The sequence below is a fragment of the Bubalus kerabau genome, chromosome 10, assembly GCF_029407905.1.
Source record: "Bubalus kerabau isolate K-KA32 ecotype Philippines breed swamp buffalo chromosome 10, PCC_UOA_SB_1v2, whole genome shotgun sequence".
NCBI lineage: Eukaryota > Metazoa > Chordata > Mammalia > Artiodactyla > Bovidae > Bubalus > Bubalus kerabau.
The window spans coordinates 18,888,753-18,906,347 of NC_073633.1; the positions used below are offsets into that span (position 1 = coordinate 18,888,753).

Genomic DNA, 17,595 nt, shown 5'->3' on the forward strand with positions numbered 1-17,595 from the left:
CTTTGAAAAATATAAGTTGGTAAACAAGAGCAAGGTAATATTAGTATTATTTATATTTTCAGAAAGTACTTTAGGGATTTACCCACGTAGCTCTGAAAATATATGACCATGTCTCATTCCAGGTAGGACTAAAATGAATTACTTTTCTGATCCCATAAGAGCTTTCCTTTACAGTCTTTCTTTTTTCAGTTATAATCTATCATTAACAATCTGTCATTAATATATAGAATTATATGCAGAATATAGTAATTTTTAATTCAATAACTGGGGACCATTATTCTTCTACAATTTTTAAATAAGCAGTTTAGCCCAGAAATAGAATTGAAGCTTGAAGTAGAGAATTTGGTGCCCAGTCTGGCTTTTATGAGTGACGTCACTGCCTTCTTTCCCTCTGAGGCTTGTGGTCTAGAAAGCCGGTCATTTTTTCCCCCTTTGGTTTCATTGGTGCTACCTAATGGTAGCATAGAATTGCAGGATGTGAGGCGATCTTACAATGGTCTAGTCCAACTCATTTACTTTATAGAGGAGGACATGGGGGTCCATAGCTGTTAAATGACTCACTGATGATTACCAGATATTTGGCAACAGAATCAGACTATCTCCCACTCTGGAGGGCTGGGGTGCAGGGAGAAAGTGAGAAAAGGCACCCAGGGTCTTTGAGCCCAAATGGCTATCCTTATTTTACACACCCATCCACTCAGGTACTGCCTCCAACAGGCGTGTCTTCAGAGATGGAAATTACTGTCCTAGGATGCTCCATACCTGCTAGGTAATTGCTGATGGATACGGATCCCTGGAGGGAAAGTGGTCCTCAACAGCAGTAGTAACAGCAGCAACAATGGGCAAAGACATCAGCTTTTATTGTACTCCAGTGTTTTATTTAACAACATTCAGTATAGAAAACTTAGGTAGATTTGGAGCGAGGGGCTCATTGGCATCCAAGTTAAAAGGGGGGCAGACCTGGCCAAGCTTTGTTTGAGTACAGATTACTTTTCACATGTTTAACAGTTCTGGATTAATGCCTGGGGGCTTGGGAATTCTTCCTCAACTGAAATGTTAGTGATGCTCAGAACCCAACCCTCTTTACTGCCAATGAAACAGACAAGCTAAGTTCATTAAAAAATCAATGAGTTGCCTAAAAGGAGCAAAGAGCTGGTTCGATTTAAGCCTGGAGATTGCCCAGGACACACCAGGTGGAAAGAAGGGTCACAGTGACTGCGAGAAGCTAAGAGAGGAGGCAGTTGTCTGTTTATGCACAGAGCCAAGGTATCGAGGGAACCTAAGGCAACCAATTAGAACCAAGTGTGGCCTCTTATGCTATACACTGTCAGGGTCTATAGGTGGTGACCACCATGTAGAGAGGGCAAGGAAGGCTGGGGAATGTGACAGTCTTATAAGGAAGGAAGCTCAGATGAGGAGAGAAAGACCAAAGATGGTAATGGAACTTGTTTTATTTCCTGTTTAGAAGTTTCAGAGAGCATCATTCTGGGCGTGAGGAGACCTTGACTAGTTTGGTAAAATACAGTAAACAAAAGAACGTTCCCATCCAAAGGACTCCCTACAGCCCCTGCTCTTTGGACAGCCCTGTACCTCCTTGGTAGCCAACTGGAAATGTTCAGTGACTCAGAGCAGAGGTGACCGGGGCACAGCAAGCGACACACCCAGCGAATAACAAATTAAATCGTTGTCAGTATATGGTCTCTGCCCATTGGCTCATACAACATTTGGCAAACAAGGACTGAAAAATGCTGGGCTAGATACATCTGTGGTCTCCTTTCATTTTTTTATTTTTTTTTATCACACTACATGACATGCTGGACCTTACTTCCCCAGCCAGGGATCGAACCCATGTCCTCTGCATTAGAAGCACAGAGTCTTACCTTAACCACTGGACCACCAGGGAAGTCCCTGCTTTCATCTTGTATGAGCAGTTTCCTCCTCTTTTCCACACCTTCAGCCACCTTTCTCATCCCCATCTCCTAAATCCTCTCTTAAAATTTATTGAAACTTTATTTTGCCTATATCAAAATATGAGAGGTGTGAACCAAAACTCTGAAACAGAAGTCAAGCTTTCTTTAGTTCATTCTAAATCTATGACTTCTTCTCTTTAAATCTATTTTGAATTTACAGTCACGCCAATAAGGTATTCGTTAATTAACATGGTTATGTGTGACTGTATTTCAAGGTTTTCTTTTCTTTCCTAATCCTGTAAGAACCACATATTGGCTGCAATTACAGCTTATCTCAGAATCTCAGCAGACCAAACCATGTTGTCAGATATATCATGTTTGTTTGGATTTTTTGTTTGTTTGTTTGTTTAAGGAGCAATATGTGGAGTCTTAGCTCACAAAGAAAACCTTCCTTGCAATGCCTGAAAACATGACTTGTTGTGGGCCTCATGGGGAAGCTGTCTTAGAGATTTACAGCATCCTAAATCCATCGAACTATATTTCATACAAATATTCAGTGACATACAGAGGTGAGTGCACCCTGAGCTTAAGTCTCATCTCTGCCGCTAAGTTTCAGGGAACTTAAAAAGTCCCTTTGTTTTTGTGGACCAGCAAGTACATATCTTACCCATCATCTGGGTCCTAGAGTCTCGTAAAGTGACTGGCAGTAAGATCTTCATACACATATATGAATTGATAATTCAGTCTAATTTTACTTTTTTACATGTTGGCATAGCATGTTTTAGAATCAGAAGAAACTAAGAATCAGTTCACATACTTAGGCTTTAAATTAATAATTTCATCACCTTCCATTGTCCATACTTCCACTCTGCCCTGCCAGCATCAATACCTGAAGAATAAAGCCTTCCAAGGAGACTTGATAGTTGTCTTCAGATATTTGAGGATTCTCTGTAAAAAAGGATGTGGATTTGCAGTGTTAGGAGGATAGAACTGGAATAGGAGGTAGGATGGGCAGTCAGAAAATGCGCAGACTCCCCATTACTGTACGTATTCAAACAGAAACCCGATCAGCTGGGGTGTAATGATGGAGGGATTCAAGAGTCAGATGGGGTGGAAGCTGGGTCAGATTAAAGAACCTTTTGGGTGGCTTTCAGACACCAAGTCTATGAGTCTCCTTCAGCCAAATGAAAGACTGATGCATTTTCTATCAGTTACAAGGGAAAGACCACAGGTAGAAACTTCATCAGACTTGTCTAGATGCTGTAATTGGTTTAATCATCTGCTCATTTTGACTCTCAAATACTCTGTCAGTATGAAACAGATAAGAAATCGAAGAGTACAAGAAAGAAGTAATTTTTTTCCAGCCCAAAACTTATACATTTCTCTGTTTCTCTCCATTGAGCCGACTATGTGATATGGCTATCAAAAATGTGAATACCCTTGTAGCCTCTGTGAGATTCTACCAAGTACAGTGTCCAGAATCAGGTGATCTAAGCCAGTGCAAGACATAGGCATTGCACTTTATGAGGAATGTGCCTGTACAGCACCACATTCAGAGAAAGGTAGCTTCAATGGAGAATGTGAAATCATGCTGGGGTGATTCTTCCAGAAGTTTCTGGTTCAGGTCACAGAAAACCCAACTCAAAGTTGCCTCCATCACAGGGGAAATTTATTGAAATACATGACCGAAAAGCTAAGTATTGCTGGTTTTAGGTAGAACCTTATCCAGTAGTTCACTTTGGGCTCTGACCTTAGTAGGCTTCTCCCTTCACAGACCAAGAATGACTATAGAGCTTCTGAGGTGACCTGATTCTCAGTTTAGACGGGAAGAGCAGGTCTTTTTCCCCTCAAGCAGCCAGAGGCAGTAGGTTTCAGTTTGATTGGACCAGTTTAACTCCCTGAACTCGGGGCGTGTAGGCGATGCCGACTGGGCTACATGCCCCACCTCTAAAGCTGGGGTTGAAGTCATCTTCCCATGAAGCTCATGGGTTACTTAGAGACAAGGGGATGTTTGTTAGCATGCCATTACTAATGGAAGGGAGAAGGATAGAGGCCAGCCAAACATAGCAAATGACCCTAGGAAGAAAATGGGATGTTTGTTGAGGAAAGAAAACATTGTTAAGACATGACAGCCGTTTTGAAATATGTGAAGAGCTGTCTTTAGACTTAATCACTGCAGCTCCAGACCATGATCCTATCTTATAGGAAGACATATTTGAACTCAGAATAAGAACAAATTTCCTAGCAATTCAAGCTACCCAAGATAGAATCATTGGAATCCTAGCACTGGAAGTCTTCAAGCAAAGACAGGATGGCTCTCTGTCAGAAAAATTATAAAGCTAATTTCTGTGTGAAACAAGGAATTAGACTAGGTGACCTCTAACATCGTTCTGGATTCTGTGACATGTGGAGGATTTAACCTAATAGAGATGCATCCTAATGAAAAACCCTTTCAGATATTTTGCCACACTAACGAAGATCATGGCATCTGGTCCCATCACTTCATGGGAAATAGATGGGCAAACAGTGGAAACAGTGTCAGACTTTATTTTTAGGGGCTCTAAAATCACTGCAGATGGTGACTGCAGCCATGAAATTAAAAGACGCTTACTCCTTGGAAGAAAAGTTATGACCAACCTAGATAGCATATTCAAAAGCAGAGACATTACTTTGCCAACAAAGGTCCATCTAGTCAAGGCTATGGTTTTTCCAGTAGTCATGTATGGATGTGAGAGTTGGACTATTAAGAAAGCTGAGCGCCGAAGAATTGATGCCTTTGAACTGTGGTGTTGGAGAAGACTCTTGAGAGTCCCTTGGACTGCAAGGAGATCCAACCAGTCCATCCTAAAGGAGATCAGTCCCGGGGGTTCATTGGAAGGAATGATGTTGAAGCCAAAACTCCAATAGTGTGGCCACCTGATGCGAAGAGCTGACTCCTTAGAAAAGACCCGGATGCTAGGAAAGATTGAGGGCGGGAGAAGAAGGAAATGACAGAGGGTGAGATGGTTGGATGGCATCACCGACTCAATGTACATGAGATTGGGTAAACTCCGGGAGTTGGTGATGGACAGGGAGGCCTGGCGTGCTGTGGTTCATGGGGTTGCAAAGAGTCAGACATGACTGAGCGACTGAACTGAACTGATAGCAGATTTATTTGACCATAAAAAGTAGAATGGTCAACAGGCCTTTCTCAGAAAAAGCAACACCTCCTCCTTCCCCTCCCCCTCCCCGACACACAGAGAACAGATATTCTTAAACTAAGACCACACCTTTTTTTGTAGTAAAGAAAACAGTTTGATGTAGCAAACATCTCAGATCTTCTTTGAAACGGAAGTACTCAATGGACTCCTCGGCCAGACCTTGTACTGTGAGGGAAAAAGTTGGTTTTTGCAGCTCACATTTGTCATGTTGAATTGTGATTCTCAGCTCCTGCTTTTCTCACAGAATTTAGGTCTGAATATTGAAATTCTCATTTATTTGCCCAGGAAATGATTGACTCTGGCTCCTGCACCCCTGGGTAGGGGAGGACATGAGCTGTGTCAGTTTTAAATACACAAGGGATAAAAGAGCACAGGCCGTCAGGTCCTTTTCTTCCTACTCACTGACCGGCAGACCCGGCACGTGAATAATAGCTACGCCGCACCTTGGTGCTCCAGCTGTTGTGTGTCATGTGGAAATGCGTTGTCCTTGATGCTCGGGACGCAGTAAGAGCCAAGTGATCTAATTTATGGCTGTGATGATGTTCTGCCTGGTCCCATCTGAGCTCTGCCCTCCTCTAGGCACCTTAGAGCCTTTCTGTCAGCCCCAACTGTTTGTCAAATTCAGGGATATCTATTTTGAACTTTTCAAAACTGATCACTCCAGAATGCAGCACCCTGGCCCAAGTTCGGGGTGTGAGGCAGGGAGAACGTGCCAGTGAGTGGATCTTAGGACACGGGGATCACAGTGACCTCTTATACTTTACTGAGTGACCCCTCACTGAGTCCTCTTATCACTCATGTTTAAGTCATTTATTTGTGTTTAAATAAGTGATATAACTTATTTTTTGTTTTTGTTTTGTTTTGTCCTAACAAGCTATGCTGATAGATTCACAGGCATGATTAGAGCTTGAACAAGGACAGAGATTGATGAATAGGGGAGATAGAGCACAAGTGAACTATATTTGTTCATTTTATATTGCTAGAAATACTATGTTTTATTTGTTTATTTTATCTCATAATACATTCAGTTAATCTGAAAATATCAGTTTACTAAGATTCCCATTTATAGTTAACTAGGGTAAATTTTGTCCTGTTCCTTCTCAAAAAAAACAGCGCTTTGTTTAGGCACTTTTATTTTAAGTTACCAAGCATTGTGTATTCAGTTTGTAAGGGATTCCCCTGGTGGCTTGGAGGTAAAGAATCTGCCTGCAATACAGGAGAGCAGGTCAGATCCCTAGGTCAAGAAGATCCCCTGGAAAGGAAATGGGCAACCCACTCCAGTATTCTTGCCTGGAAAATCCTATGGACAAAGGAGCCTGATGGGCTACAGTCCATGGAGTCATTAAGAGTCAGACAGGACTCAGCAACTCAGCAACAGCAATAACAATTCAGTTTGTGGTCATGTGAAAGTGATTTTTTTTTCTCTCTCTCTGAGGGCTTTTTGAGATTTGGGCACTTTTTTATTACAATTTCTGATGGGTTGGAGGTGATGCGACTCCGTTTCAACACCCAGCACAATACCAGGTATAGTCAGACCGAATGTCTGTGTTAGTTTACCCTCCGGTAGGAAAAACATCTGTGCCTGAGTGGGAGACTCCAGGGGCGGGATGGATGCTTGGGCCCCTCTAGCTTATCTTTTCTAGACAAGAGCCCTAAGCCTGGTGAAAGGAGGGAGCTTCTGAAGCCATGAGAATCAGACAGGAATTCCAGGAATCTTTCTGATTCCAAAGCTTATGCATTCCCCCTCCCTTACTAGTTGCCTCATGAGTCAGCAGTCAATTCTAAGCCAGGTTCGGTGACCTTGGGCACTTTTCCCCTCTGAGCCTCAGTTTCCCTAACAGCAAAATGAGTAGATTAAACTAGGTCTCAGAGGTCCCCATCTATTTAAAAAAAAAAAAAATGGGTCATCTTTCTTCATTTAGAATATAAAATCTCAGTTTGCTATAATACTTGTTTATATTAATATTTAGCCAGAGTTCTAGCTTAGTGCATCTGATTTGAAAAGAGAGCCCTTGCAAAATAACTACAGTTCTTAAAATTTGACGTTTAAAAAGAGAATAGAGTTCAGCATCAAAAGCTAGAATGTAATACCAGGAGCACAACAGATAAAAACGGTATTCTTTTAAAATTCCAGCCGTATGATTTAATTTTATATTTCTTTTTTTTTTCTCTCTCTATTTAAGAGAAAATAACACAAGCTTGAAAAGCAGTAAATATGTAAAGAGAAAATTTGTCAACTGATATTGGAAGATCTGACCCAGGTCACATATAAATCTCTCCGACAAGAGCTGCAGGGCAAGCCATAATTTCAGAGAGTAAAAGAGAAAATGAAAGCTCAAGCTGGTATCTTCTCTAAGTTCCATAGGTGGATTCATTTTAGTTTTCTGATTGTGCTTCTGAATATAATGTAAAAGGGCTGGTAGCAAGGTCTGTCTACCGTCGTGTGTGTAAAAAGTACCTCTCCAGAGACAGAAGCATAATGTGAACCTTCCAAAGTTGCTTTTTTATCACCAGAGTCATTGACTAAATAATTGAGGCCCCGTAAGCAAACTTTTGCATCGGTAATTTCCTTTCCAGGTTCATTTTCCAGATTCACAGGTCATATTACAGGAGCTTTTTAAATTGCCAGCTGTATGGTCCTCTCAAGGAAATATAAGACCCAACTGATATTTAGGCCTGCCTGTTGTGAAGTCATTCTTCCTCATTTAGACACATATAGGTCTGTCTTATGTTAGAATGAGGCATCCCCTGTTAGTGTAGCTTAAAATCTTGGCTCTAACAGCTGATGAACACACACAAAAAAGCTATGCCCAGAAGAGAGAAGAGGTTTATCTAACTAGGGTTTCAAAATGCTGCTGGTTCTAGAGACAGATAAGAAAAGTCTATGACTGGAGCAATTATCGTTCTGTTCTTTGTCCCCAGTTATTAGTTAGACATGGAAAACTCAGTATGAGCAAAATGTGTAGGCAGGAAGGTGGACTTGGACAAGTTAAGTTATAAACAGCATCTCATATGTTGGGAGGTACAGGCAGTACATCAGCCCTAACAATGTTATTGTGTCCCTCTGAACTCTGCTCTAAGAGCTAAGCATTTGGAAGGCAGACCCAGAATAAAGAGAGGCATTCACGAAGCTAACATTTTATATTGAGAACCCTTAGTACCCCTTTTAATGTGCTATAAAACCAGGGGCTTCACTTTTTCATGAACTGTGTGCAAACGCAGAAGCAGTGACTGGAGGTTGACTTTGTTTGGGTCTGTTTTATGGTTGCTGCGCCTGTACAGTAATGTGATCTTGAAAAAGGTAAACAACAAAGAGTTTAGCAGTGAAAAATACGCCTAATATAAATACAGCCAAGTACATGGCACTTCAGAATTTGAAAAATATGACCCTGGCGTTAAATTTTCTGGTGGAATTAACAGAGGAACAGAATATAGCATTTAAGGCCATATATCTGAGACAGAGAAAGGAGATAATACATCTAACTCTATGGTCTATGTGGCATTCATAAAAAAAAAAAAGCACAGTAGCTTTATTTAATTGAGAAAATGAATCAATTACAATGATGTTGCATCATCAGATTCTTGTGAAATAGAAGATATAAGTCACTGCATTGTGTAACAGTGTTAAAAAGTAATTGAGTATCTTAAGCATTTTGAATCAATTTCAGGTACTGTCACTGCTACCTTAATACAAAATTTATGAAGATGATTTCATATAATATGTTGCTATCAAAACCGTACAATAAAACTTGGTAACAATGTCTCTCTTTAAAAACCTGGGCAAAACAGTATGGTTATAAGATCATAAAACAGACTTTTGATATTGCTGTTTCTCCTTTTCTTGTAGTGAAGAGCAAACGTTAAAAGAGTACAGTTTTAAGTGGTCTTAAACCATGCTTTTAACCCAAAGAATAGGGCAAGGTGGAGACTTCTTCCTAGGTCTCAGTCTGTGAGGAGAATTCCATTTAGTTCACACAATGGGTGTTCCTGGAAACCATGTCTCACAATCCATTGCTGAATTCATTTTGAAACATATCACTTAAAATGTTTTCCTTGGAGAATTTGTAATCCCCCTGACTGCTGGAAATTTGTGGGAAACATTGTCTTTGATGTCAAAAATGGTTTTCTAATTCTGTGTTCATTACAAATAACTCTCTTGTTGGAAGTAGATATATCTCACTAAGAATGTTGGGGGCATGGGTAATCTATGTATACTTTAAAAAATACAGTTGGCCCTTGAACAACAAAGGGGTTCATCTGGGTTTAGTTTAGTTGGCTCCCCATGTCTGAATATCTGAGGTTCCTTCACATCCATGGATTCAACCAGCCATGAACCATTGAGTGCTGTAGTATTTACTAATGAAAACTAGCCTCGTGTAAGTAGGCCTGCACATTTCAAACCCGTGTCATTCAAGGACCAACTGTAAAAGCAAGCACCAAAGGTATCTCATAGGAGAATGTGCCTGGGGTTTTCATGGTGTTTTTAAAGGTGCTGTGGCTTTTTACTAAAATCCTAACCACTCCAAGGTGGTGGTTAAGAGCTGTATTCCTTTTTAATGTAAACACTGCCCTGCAGATCCTTATACAGAAGAACACACTGACTAGAGGAATAAGAAGGCACAGTAATTCACGACAGTATTCAGTAGGAACTACCAAAGTAGACTAAGACCCAGTCCACGTCGGACGGAAGTTTCAGGGAGTTGTGCCTGGAGAGGGCATGATGCGGAGCCAAGAGCAGGAAAGAGAGGATACCATGTTCAGTTAAGATAACACATGGGAAAGCACTTTTTAAAACACTCAAGCACTGGGTGGGAGGGTCTGCTGATCAGCCATAGGGATGTAAAAGAAATGAAGAAATATGGCTTCTGCCCTGGAGAAGCTTAACAGTCCAGTTGAGAAGAACCCGTGTGCCCAAACTGATAATTTATCAACTATACCATGCCAAATATAAACACATGTGAATCCAGTTGTTTTTGAGGAATGCTGTGATGTAGGCGGATATGATACTGGAAAGAGGGGAGCATGGGAGAGGCCCCAGAACAACCACAGCCAGATCCTGAGGCCTTGGGCCTGCCCCAACCTCTGGGAGGCCCAGTTTTTCCCATCATAGAGTAGAGATGACCATCCTTGCCAGACTCAGGGTGGTTGTGCAATCTAATGATAATGTGTATGTGAAAGAACTTTTAAAAGCACCATTAAAAGCATATAAGAAACTATTAATTAGTTTACCTATATTTTACCAGCTTGTTAAAGCACAGTCTATCCCAGCAAATAACTGACCCCTCAGTAATTATATATAAGCCCTGAAATTTTCCTCCTTAGGAAAATTAATACCTGGGACTCCATTTGCATTGAGTTTGTAGTAACTGTAAGGCAGTTTTTTTAGGGGGGTGGTTGGAGGAGGAGGGACACTAAAGTGTTTAATACTTTAACTACTAAGTGGATGTTTTATTAATTTAGTGACTTTCTAAGAGACGTGGTTTATCAGTGTTAGCTGTGTGAGCATCCTGCCTCCAGAACAGGCATTTCTCTTTGACTCAGCTCTCTTCCCCTAAAAAGCAGTGTTAAAACTTGCGTGCATCTGATTTTCCCAGAAAGCATTGCTGCCCTGGAAACAGGCTGGAGGAACTTTGGAAAAGGTGGAGTCCTCACCCACTCTTGAGTCAGAGGCAAATACTTCAACCACATAATTAAAGTTTTCTTCACAAAATAGGGGATTGTGAGCAGACACTGGCAGGAATCCAAAATTCTAATTTCTGACTATGATTTAATTTCAATTTTAAATAAATCGGTTTTTAATTTAAAAAGAGTGAGCTTCATAACATTAGCAATGATTGCAACATTAAGCCCAGTGTTCACAATCTAGCAATATAAAACATTATTTATATCTGAATCGTAAACAGCCTTTTGAAATGGATTATGGTTTTTCTCCCTATTCTAATACAACCTGGAGGGTACTAAAAAGTGTTGTGTGAAATTAACATTCTGCTGACTTTCGCCTATAAATGAGAAGCGAGCTATTAACATTTGTGTATTTTCATTATGTAAATTGTGTTAACACATGCCCACAAATTGCCACCAGCAATGCAATAATTTTCTCTCAGTGATCATAATGTGTCCAAGTGAGTCATTTTGATTATGACATGCTAATTACATATTGCCTTTTTTCAGATTCAGAAAAACCAGGGATCTTTAATGGTAAGCTTTATGAGTTCAGAAAAAAATTCACTTTTCTTTTTCCTGATGGCTGCTTCCTTTGCATGCTTGAATGCCTTGTTTTAAACTTAGCAAATTGCATTTTGAAGAAAATGCAAACCTTTAACTGCCTGTATTAGATTAGGTACCATTAGAAATAATAGAACATCCTGAGCATCAATGTTTTTATAAGAGTTTGCTGTTGTTGATTAATCTTGCTATATTTTATTGCATTAATGATTTTTTCTTTCCACTCCACTGTAAAGATATTGCATAGAGGCTAATACTTTTTCCTCTCTTCTTTCCCATTGCAGCCTCTCCAGCTTCTGCAGTGCATTGTTGATGAGGTGAGGCATCGTCTTATGTGCTTTCACTCCTAAAGTCATTCCTAATGGTGTGGAAAGCTTATATTTTGTTTCCTAATGAAGCACAGTGCCCAACATCCTCAGAGCAAGTTGTGTTGTATGGCTCTGAGCTGTGTTACGTGAACTGGCCTTGTCCTGAATCCCACTCTTCTGATGCCGGCTGAGGATCTCTGCCAAAACAGACTATCCTACAGGCTGGTCCTTGGGGGTATCAGAAGCCCTAAAGACAAAACATGATAATATTAATTTATCCTCTCTCTGGCCAGATGGGGATGGAGCCGGAAATTAAAGTGGTACCATTTTTTTTTTCTGTAACAGATATTTAAAGTCATTCAGTAGACAAGGGTCAGAGTTGAACAGCAGAAATAAGCTGGATAAAATTTGTCCTCCTTGCTTTACTTACCCAAAGCATAGCAGAGTGACAAAAGTGTTGAAAAGCTCTAGGTCAACAATTCAGCTTTAATTCCTCATTAGGCATTTCCCCTGAACACACTCCTGACTTTTTGTGCTTGTAACTGGTATTCTCACATGTTAAGTCACCCTACCTCTGATCATCCTTATCCATCAAGTTTCACTGTCCCTTTGCCTTCATGGAGTTAAGCTACCTGAATTTCATTCTCAGTCAGCTTTTCTACTTTTGACTCTGACTTTGAATTCCTTTTTTTCTGTAAATTAGCAGTCTTATGGTATACACGATTCCAATTAAGAAACATTGATGTTTTGTAGAAACAGTTTTTCTGGGCTTGGGCTCGCCTGCTAGCAGTGTTTATTTTTTAAACTTTAATTTTACAATATTTGAAATGCCTGTAATGAAGGCGATAAATGTTTCAGATAGGAAAGTTTGAAAGAAAAAAAATCGTAATTCATAATTATTCCTCTCAATTAAACATCTGTATAACCAGTTATGAGATTTGGGAGAAAAAATAAAGATCCTCCTAGGAAAAAAACAAACACATACACATATCACAACAATAGTAAGAATGGGGCTCCAGCATCCTTAATGGCTGCATCAGTCAGTCCATATATCCCATGCAAGCCATAAACCATGTTAGTGCAAAAATGAAGGCACCATCCAGAAACAAATGGAGGCCCCATTATCTCAAATATCAGACAGACCTCCTGGATCTAACAGCTCATCAATGTCTTCTGTCATCTTAGATTCTGAAGGCCTCCCATCCCCATCAGAATCCTCCTAATTAAACTGATTTTCCTGAGCTCCCCCTTCAGGATTGCTTAGGAAAGTGTCCCAGGAAATTTGGCCTACCCAGTCAAGTGCGCAGCCTGCCACATTTCCTGGGCTCTACTGTTCTTGGTCTGCCAGACTCTTGGGCATCAGAATATTCAGGTACAGATATCTTCTCCAATAATACGGGTATTGCTGGAGCACTCACTTGTAGATTTTCTGGATCAAATGGATATTTGTATTCCTTATTTAAAGTAGCAGTGATTGCTATTAAATGTAAAATATTTTACTTGTTTGAGTTGGGCAAAATCTTGAGACTTTTGAAATCATCATAGGGAGATTTTCTAAGGAGAGAAGGTCTATGTGATGAAGGGCAATAGCTTATAACTTAAATAGTATGTTTTTCTTTATAGCGCGTCTTCCTCAGGTGAGAGAAAACTGTAACTTAAGACATCTATTCCCGTTTTATCTAAAAACATTGATATCTTTTTTTATGAAGACTTGGGAAATTCACATATATCTTTAAAACAAACGTAAGTTGATCTTGGAACCAGCTGATGGTTGGTAATAAGAGTGTTAGGAATGAGTTGGCCAGATGACCTGCCTTAGGCAAGGTGCGTCATAGCCTCTAAGAAAGGAGGGTTTGGTGGGATCCTTTGATTACTGTGCTTGTCCCATGGTTGTTAGATTTCTCATTGCTGTAAAACAGTGCTTCTCAAAGGGTATGGGCAGTTCAAGGACTAACTACATCAGGATTATCTAAGACAGTTGTTTAAAATGCAGACTCTTGGACCTAAATCACTGAATTCGACGTTCTAGGAACGGAGCCCAGGAATCTACATTTTCCTAGCTTCCCAAGTAATTTTGCACAATAGAGTTTGAGAACCTCTTCTATTAATATAATGGCTAAGTCTGCCCTTGTGGATCCCAGAGGACGATTAACTATCTATCTTCATTTATGTCTGACATTTAAGGCTTCTATTTCTGAGTCAGTATAACCAGCCAGGATTTGAACCATCTTACTCCTTGGGCATGGAATATACCCCATTATAAAATGGCTCTCCAATGAGCCTATACTGTTTCTCTTAGGAAAAAGTTAACAATCAAAAAGGACCACCCTCAAAGGAATCTAATCAGATAAGATGGGTATATTTGGACTCATGTACTAAATAGCTAATAAGCAAAGCCCAGTGTAACGTACTTTATTTATTATTATGTGGCTATACCTTGACCTGCTAGCATGTTCTGGCAAAGAATGAAGAAGTAGTAAAACAACATCGTGTGGATAGGGGTGGTGCTAGAGTGGCCAGGGGTGAACCTCAGGAGTTGGGAGTCAGGAGATGGAATTGTGGGACAAAGTGAGTTAGCCATTTTAGATCCAGATAGAAGACACCAGAAGTTAAACCAGAGGAGTAAGAGCCATGAACATGAAATTTGAACCACAGAATAGGAACTGGAAGGGTAGCCAAAGAACCAGGAGGGCTGGGGGGGGGGGGGGGGGTGCAGTTTATCCAGCTTGGACCTGGCTAACTCAGCATGTGAGTGCTGTCTTAGAGTCACCGTATTTGCCTCAGAGTTGCTTCTCTCAAAAGAACTTCTTACTGTAAAACTCATAACCAGGTCCACTCCAAGTCCTTGAATACCTGAATTGTAAAAGTAGTGTGGTTTGTTTTTGGTCATGTGTATCTGTGTGTGCCATGTTGCCTTGGCCATCTGATGTCTTTGGGAGATAAGGGGGCCCTTACTGTCAAGATAACTGATAACTGCTTTAAGCTCTGACATCAATGAGAAAATGTGCACTTTTAGAAAGAATGTTTCTAAAATGTTTTTGCTTTTGGCACCCTATTGATAAAGTGTGGTACATACCATTTTTCAGTGATATAAAGGTTTCATTGTATCGTAACCTTTTCTTGATGACTCAGGTCCATGTTTTGAACACAGCATTGAACTAAACTTTGATGTATTGATGTCCTATAGGGTTATAGAATTGTGGGGATCCTGCCTTTCTCTTTTAGTGAATTTCCTAGCCATTTTGCCTGTGTTATTTTGCTTTGGCACTCAGCAGTATGCTTGGGCTTTTTGAGGTGTATAGAACCATTTGCTCCCAGACTAAATGGCCCTACAAGGGTATGCTGATCTGCTTCATGCTTTTCTTGTGTTCTCTCTTGTGATCACCTCTGTTTTCTGTGGTGACTTGACTTGTTAGTGACTACTACCATTCTTGTCACTCCTTGTTAGCCTGATGACCTGATCATCTTGTCTTCAGTCTTTACACTCCTCACAGTGACTGATAGCAAAACTGAAAAGTATCAAATGAAATTGGATACCCAAGTGCAATGTGTAAGGTCAAACACACTCATCTGAGAAGAGCAAATAAGACTGATGAAGTAAAATGAGTGGACTTGTGTTCATTCATTTCAGCAGATAGTTCTCAAAAGTGCCGACTGTATACTAGCCCAAGTTGACCAGACCATGCTCAGGACAGCCTCCAAGACCGAGAGAATTGGGCTTCTGGGCAAGGTTCCCAGGTCAACTGCAAATTAGGTGAGTCAGGGTAGAAAGGCAGAGGCACAGTCGCAGATCTGGTTCAATGCAGTGTGCCAGGACCCAGGAGGCTATGTAGCCATCCAGAGCTCTCCCTAGTGCCTGGGCTCCCAGTTTGACTGGCAACAAAGGACTGGCCACACCAGTGATGGTAGATGGGAACAGAGAGGTGATAGCTGAGTCACCGAAACCCAGGGCTGGCTGGAGCCAGCCAGGAAACCAGTGAACTGAGGTGCTGGGAACTACAAAGACTGAAGTGGGGATTTCCCCCTCGAGCCTACCCAACCACAGACTGGAAAAGATAATGGTGCGGAAATGAATAGTTATGCTTCATCATAGGGTGCATACTGTACAGCCCAGAAACAGGAGGGCTTGTTCTACCAGAAGAGTATGTGTTCTGGGGGTAGATTAAGAGAGGGCCTTGAGGAGACGTGGCATTTAAGCTAGGTCCTAAAGCATGAATAGAAGTTCACAAGGTCAAAAAAGGAAAAAGCTAAATGTCAGACAAAAGGGCTTGAAACTATCTTGCAAGTCATTTTTGAGTTCACAGATGTGTTTCAGAATGTTCAGGATATCTAAAATATGACAGCCAGAAAAAAAATAGATTATTACTCTGAGTGTATATATATGTTTCAAGCATATTACAGCTAAAAATGAATTTCTCTCTAACATCTGTAGGTGCTCAGCAGGACAGTTAACAAATTTCTGATATATACCTCTGTTTACTTATTCCTTTTATTAGGAAAAAGTGAATTCCTGTAAGTCATGGTTTATACCTGATCAGAAGTATCCTCTACATGATAGGTTATAAAATCAACACACAAAAATCAGTTGTGAGACTCCTCTGCTGGTCCAGTGGTTAAGAATCTGCCTGCCAATGCAGGGGACATGGTTCAATCCCTGCCTGGTCCAGGAAGATTCCACATGCCATAGGACATCTAAGCCCACGTGCCACAACTGCTGAGCCTGTGCTCCAGAGCCGCAGCTACAGAGCCCTCATGACAGACCACTGCGGCCTGTGCACTTAGAGCACGTGCTCCGCAACAAGAGAAGCCACACGGTGAGAAGCCCACACAGCACAGCTCGAGGGTAGCCCCCGCTTGCCACAGCTAGAAAAATCAGTTGTAACTCTTTGTATTAGTAACCCAAAATGAATGATTCAAAAGTGAAATTAAGAAAACAATTCAAGTTAGCATCAAAAATAATCAAATAGTTATGAATAAATTTAACAGAAGTAGAAAACTTCCACATTGAAAATTACAAAACATCTTTGAAAGAAATTAAAAGACTTTAACAGAAAAACATCCCAGATTCATGGAATGGAAGACTTAGTGCTGTTAAAATGGCAGTACCTCCCGACTGCTCTAAGGATTCAATACAATCCCAGTGGATTCTTGTAGAAATGAACGAGTTGATCCCAGAATTTATATGGAAATGCAGAGGAGTCAGAGTATCCAAAGCAATCTCAGGGGGAGAAAAAACAAAGAGGATTCAAACTTCCTGAGTTTGAAACATATTACAAGTTACAGTAATCAAGATAAGGGTGGTTCTGGCATCAGAATAAATGTGTGGAATGTCCTGTCCAGCTGAAAAGGACTGCTAAGTACAGATCATCATAGAGAAACTTATTTCTGTTTTCTATTTTTTAACTTTGACATTTGTATTGAGATATAATTTATATAACATAAAATCTGTTCTTATAAAATGTACAGTTCAGTTCCAGAACATTTTCATCACTTCACAAAGAAACCCAGTACCTGTTAATAGTAACTCCTGGTTCCTCTGTCTCCTCCAATCCCTGGCAACCACTAACTAATCTATTTTCCTTCTCTATGAATTTCCCTGTTGTGGACATTTAATATAAAATTGGACATGTAATATCTGGCATTTTGTGTTTGGTTTCTTTCATTTAGCGTAATATTTCCAAGGTACATCCATGTTGAGGTATTTGTCCGTATTTATGGTCAGATAACACTCCATTGTATGGATGTACCACATTTTTGTCTGCCTTTCATCAGTTGATTAACATTTGGGCTGTTTCCACTTTTTGACTATCAGGAATAATGTTGCTGTGAACATTTGTGTACAAATTTATATGTGGATGTATGTTTTTAAATCTCTTGGTTATATGTACCCAATAGTGGAATTGCTGGGTCACACAAAATTCTGTGTTTAACTTTTTTTTTTTTTTTTCATTT

The 17,595-nt window shown here is 40.3% G+C and overlaps 1 protein-coding gene across 7 annotated transcripts in view; it reads left to right on the forward strand.

The window, feature by feature from the left end:
- MAP2K5 (mitogen-activated protein kinase kinase 5) overlaps positions 1–17,595 on the forward strand; it is a 266,322-nt gene that overhangs the window by 188,441 nt on the left and 60,286 nt on the right. For all 7 annotated transcript variants that reach the window (XM_055536808.1, XM_055536809.1, XM_055536806.1 and 4 more), the window contains 2 exons: positions 11,282–11,308; positions 11,620–11,652. In XM_055536808.1, the coding sequence (XP_055392783.1) occupies positions 11,282–11,308; positions 11,620–11,652 (60 nt within the window). The remainder of the gene's footprint in view (positions 1–11,281; positions 11,309–11,619; positions 11,653–17,595) is intronic.